Below are 5,450 nucleotides of genomic sequence, written 5' to 3'. Positions count from 1 at the left end.
CAAAAAAAAAATCACAAGAGGAAACAAGGAAGAAAGCATTAAAAAGCATGAAGCAGCAAAAGGATTTTTTTTAAGGTAGCCTTCAAACTTTGGTAAGCTTTTTTGCCTGTTCTTACACTTACGCAGTTTAAAATACCTTAGTAATGCAAACAAAGATCTTTTTAAATTAAAAAACCCAAACAAATAAGCTACTTAAAGTAATAACTTTTAACTATTCTACACAACAGAGATAATGACAAAATTCTTTTAAAAAAAAGGAAACTATTTGGGGTACCTAGCTACAGTAAGATGGCCAGTACACTAAGGCATCTTACTTGGCTAAACAAAACAAACAAAAACCCCAACCCCACTCAATTCAGTTAATGCTGTCAAAGTTTTAAATAGTCCTAATACTTGTGGGTCACTAACATGCTGTAACCATGTGAACAAACAGGGTTGTTTTTTTTTTTAAAAAAAACTCCTTAAAATTCTGTCAATATAGGTGAATATTTAAGAGAATCCAACTGTTACATCAGTTCAGTTTAACTACTGCTTGCATCCTAAATTAATACAATAGTATTTATCACTTGAAAGAGGGCACTAACATAAACAAATGCTAAATGAAGAAATCTAGCCTAACAGCAGTGGAACAGGCATGCATTATCAGCATGAAATATTTGAAGAATTTCCCTATCATGCGAACAGCTAGTCTTACAACATCTCTCGTCTTTCTCTCACAGCCTTCTGTTGCCCACTCTGCAGTCTTATTCATGCTAATACTAAGACATAAATACCCAAGATCCAGATCTCCGACTAGAAAAAGCTTTCACAGAAGTTTTGAGATTTTTTTTTCCTTGCAATAGCCCAATAACTTAGCAGAACACAGAAAAGTTGCAGAACTTTCTTTTTTCCCCCTGAAAAAAAGTCTGGTCATATCACTAGGGAAAAAAAAGATGATACTCTAAGCAAATAATTATAAAAAGTACACATTAAATCTGAGAAGCTTTTGCTTTAACTTTTTTTCCAAAATTCATACTAGCTATTCATGATTAAATACGTCTTCAAAAAATGAGTAGATAACGTGCCACATATAGTGCAGAACTGTTTATCACTTCTATTGAAGAATCATTCTCTATGTTCCTCTGCATTTTTCTGTATTTTTACATTAGTGACGTAATACACTATTTTTCTAAGTCTTACAATACAGGGAACTGGTTATTTGGAGCTCCAATGGTTAAAACATTGCAATGAATTCAACAACAATGCTGTACTATTTCTATTTATGTTTAAAACAACAACAAAAAAATGCCTGTCTCATGTCAGACTAAGTTCTTTTGAACTATATCATTTTGTTTGCTCCTTTCAAGCAGGAACAGGCTGCTAACAGAATACAAGTTTACTTGTGTTTTGTATTTGGGAAAGGGCCTCTTAGAAAAACTAGGATCTGCAGCATGCATCAAGATTACAGAAAACTTTGATTTCCTGTATGTTAGAAACTTGTTGCTTTAGAATGACCAAGGGAGCCAGAAGAAAAGTCTCAGAAACCTTGTTTCTAGGTCCTGAGATAAATTATCTGGAGATTAATTACAACAGATAAGCAGTTAAAAAAAAGCAAAACAACAAAATCCCCCCAAACTCCAGATCTTGGTACCATCATCCAACACGGCAATGGAGTGCTGTTTTACCTGTCCACTCATAATACAGCTTTCTACATGGTCAAATTCAGATTCTTCTCTTCATTACTGTATGTATGAATCTCCTCTCAGCCCCATCTAATTGGGTACCTTCTCAAACATGATACAAGTAGTACAAATTACTTTTTTTAATATGAATACTTTACAGAGAAGAAACTGCTAGATTAAAATGACCCCTCAAAGCTGACTGCTACATAGCCTTCAGTAATGTCTTTCAGCTCCCTACAAAACTACAGAAGAAAAGGTTACACATACATTGAACACTTAATCATATTAAGCTGGAGACATTAATGGAGGAAGATGAGGTCTTAAACCCCATACTCCTTCCTACGTAACTTAAATACCTAACTGTGCACTACAGGATCATCACTTGCAATTCTCAGGGTGAAAGCCAGATTTTTAAATGCAGACTGAAGACAACGTGATAGATGTCAAAACACTTTAATTCACATATATGCCAAAGTAAATGGAAAAGGCATTCAACTCATCCTCTGCCAGAGGAGGTTCACTACCACACCCCCTGCTTCAAGTAACAGTATGCTAACTGCTAGCCCGAACACTGAACCATGATGGAAAAAGACTTAAAAATATATATATATAATTAGAATGGTCCCATTTTCAGAAGCAAGCACATAGCATCAGCTAAAGTTATTCTAGAAGCTAAGGTTTAGAGTGAGGTGGAAGACAGTTTTCAGATAATAATGCAAAAGGTATGTATTTAAAACAAAGAAGTCATCAGCTAGTGGTTTCTAAATTCCATTTTTTATGCAAGACTCCTTCTGCAATGCTTAGTTCAAGTTAGCTATGCCCAGCACATTATCAAATCCACTAAACCTAACTTAATGCAGCTACTTCCTTTAGAAACAGAGAATCTGAGCTATGCTGTTTCAGCTACAAGACATCCATTATTTTGCTCACCCAGCCTCTCTCCCATTCCTTCATAGGAAATAAAAATCCAAACAACCACATCTGGTTAGAAGTGTGGGCAAAGTATATGCTAGATGACAGGTACTACAGGAAATGAGAAACAGCAGTTTTAAATTAATGTTTATGGGTGTAATCAATGCAGCAGTTAATGCACTGAATGCAAGATCTGCCTGACTGAGATATACAGGTTGATTTTCCAAGTTTTCTTTTCTTCAGTAAACATTTCATCTAAGGACACTAACTGCAGTACTCCAGCTATGAAAAACTGGTCCAGTCAGGGGAAAAAAAAAAATTGACAAATGTGAACCTTAGTATAGGCAACTATACAATAATAACAACTAAACCAATTTACATCTACCTATTCTTAAAGTTTGTACATATTTAGCTAAGTCAGATACACAAATTAATCCAGAAAAAGAAAAAACAACACTGTCTCAAGGCCTAACTTCTTGTTAGCTTATTTTAACCACCTCATTTTCTGAAGATATGCTCTCAGTAAATTGTAAATTTAATGAGAACGTTTACAGTTGCCACCCATTTACCAACTAATTTGCAGTTCTGTATCGAAGAAACAGGTACAAGTCACACATGAAAACCTGAAAGGCTGCATATAGTAGTGATAGCAACTGATTTCTATTTTACATTCTTATCCAGAAGAGCACTGCAATACCTGTACAAAGCATCTGTGTTCTGATGTACTCTCACACTCCTAAAATATGGCATTGTAATAGAAGTTTCCAGGACCTATCACATTAGGGAATATAGAAACTTGATCAACAAGCTGTGGATACTGATCTGGTTTAAAAAGAAAAACAAAAAAAAGGGGGGGCCCTCCTAAAAGCACAAGATTTAAACAAATTTGAAAAAAGCTGTAACACTCAATGTCAAAGACATATCAAGCCAAAAACACACTTTGCAATTTTACTATACATAGGAAACATGCTATTAAATACCTTTATCCCTTCCCATGTTATTACTCTCATTTGAAAGATTCTAGGAAATAAAATGGTGTGTTCAGTTACTAGTTTAATTAATTGCAAGTACAGTAAATACAAATTAAATTTTAATTACTGGGATAATTTTCACTAAAGAAACTCCCCATTCTTTAACCCAGAACAATTTTGGGGATTCTGAATTAGTAATTTAGTAAGAAGAAACACGCTGAGGAATCAATTTTCAACAGGAGAAAGATGTTCCAGAAAACTGAAATGTAATATTACACCACTGGTTAAAACATACAGTGCAACATAAAAAGCCTCTTCTTCATTAAGGATTCTTCCTAGAAGCCCAGTTTAGCAATATCATAGAACAAGTCAGAAAACTAGTGTTTAAACACAAATCGCAGGAGGAGATTCTAGCAAGAAGGACGAAGCAGCTACCAGCTGAAGTCATGTACTTGTTTCTTTTACAGCAGGGAGGCTCTCTTAGCAGAGAATTACTCACAACAATAACTGAATCCAGAAATTCTCAAATACTGCTTAACATAGCTCACTGTACCAGTGACACAGTCTAAGCTGTTGATGGCATTTCTTCTGCTTTCTCCAAAAGGCAGAAACCCCTTTGAGACACAAAGTCACTATTTTGCGCCCGCCCCCCCCCCATCAACAATGCCAATAATTCTTCCATTGAACTAGGTGAATACCAATCTTTCGCAATATGAACGCAACCTTTGTCCGATGTTTTCTACAGTAAGGTCTAAGCCCCACATGCTGCTGCAATGTGGAGGCAAAGCCACTCCCTTTATATAGTTTTCTGGAACAAATCTTCAAAAATACACTGTTCTGTATGACTGCCATTCTAAACAGGTACAGCATTATCTATTATTATCTGTATGGTTTTTCATAGCCTCTTCTTAATTGCCAAATTTAAAACTTAAAATAATTTTAAAATTAATCATATTTTCCTCAGTGAACAACAACAAAAAAGACAGAAGCTTTTATATTAAGTTTCAAAATACAGTCACAAGTATCATACAAGTTTGTACGACATCTGAGCGCACAGTTTTCAACACAACCTCAAAAAAATAGCTTTTCAAAGAGGAAAAAAAAAGGAAGTAATTCTGGAGGTTGTTCAGTTGCATGTTTCAGATAATATTATGAATAAACATCTGATCTGCTCCACACCTCGGTGAATTCACTAGATCATAGTAACTTTAGCTATCTCGCATAAGGACTGTAATTACTTTAGACAGAACTTCTACATTTACAGAAATTTGCCTTATATTGAGTTAACTGAGATACCTAAATTCCAGTTCCTAAAAAAGTTAAATGGAGCCTTAACAAGTGTCTTCAGCGATACCACCTTTCAGGATGCTAAACAGTGATCTTCTTAGGCCGTATGAAAGAGCGGCTATTTAATGTTGCCAAGTTCCCTGAAAGCAGAGCGCCACTCGTTGCCTTTGCACAGGGAACTCTTTGGCAGTAGGACTCTTGTTTATTTTGCAGGGTACCTAAGGGAAGTCTCGATCGACTGTCCAGAAGTTACTGTAACGCCAGCCTTACCGACAAGATGAAGAAAAGGGGCTGGCCAACAACTCACCGGTTTACTGGGGTAGACTTTAGAGAGGTGAGATTTTAGCTTGCCCACAGTCCAGTCCAGAAAGCAGTTAATGGTCTGGTCGGTGTATTTCTGGTTGGGGGCCTTGATGATGAGGGTCACCGGGTGATCCACGACGCTTTGGTCCATGCTGCTCGCAAGGGCGGCAGGACTGGCCCTCTCTGCTCCCCGGGGAGACGAAGCCGCTCGAACCTCCGGGAGCAGCGGGGCGGGTTCAGCGGCCGGGGGCGAACTTCCTGGGGAAGCTGGGGAAGCCCATCCCCGTGCTGGCGCTCACACCGCAGGCAGGGCGGC

The 5,450-nt window shown here is 37.2% G+C and overlaps 1 protein-coding gene across 1 annotated transcript in view; it reads right to left on the bottom strand.

The window, feature by feature from the left end:
• HERPUD2 (HERPUD family member 2) overlaps positions 1 to 5,369 on the bottom strand; it is a 20,632-nt gene extending 15,263 nt beyond the window's left edge. The window contains exon 1 of the mRNA XM_010294088.1: positions 5,139 to 5,369. Coding sequence (XP_010292390.1) covers positions 5,139 to 5,285 — 147 coding nt within the window. The 5' untranslated portion in view covers positions 5,286 to 5,369. The remainder of the gene's footprint in view (positions 1 to 5,138) is intronic.
• Positions 5,370 to 5,450: the final 81 nt, after the last annotated feature.

The sequence above is a fragment of the Phaethon lepturus genome, unplaced genomic scaffold (genome assembly GCF_000687285.1).
Source record: "Phaethon lepturus isolate BGI_N335 unplaced genomic scaffold, ASM68728v1 scaffold30519, whole genome shotgun sequence".
In the NCBI taxonomy this organism is placed as follows: Eukaryota; Metazoa; Chordata; class Aves; order Phaethontiformes; family Phaethontidae; genus Phaethon; species Phaethon lepturus.
Note: the sequence above shows the minus strand (reverse complement) of the source record. Positions and strands in the feature narration are given on the sequence as shown.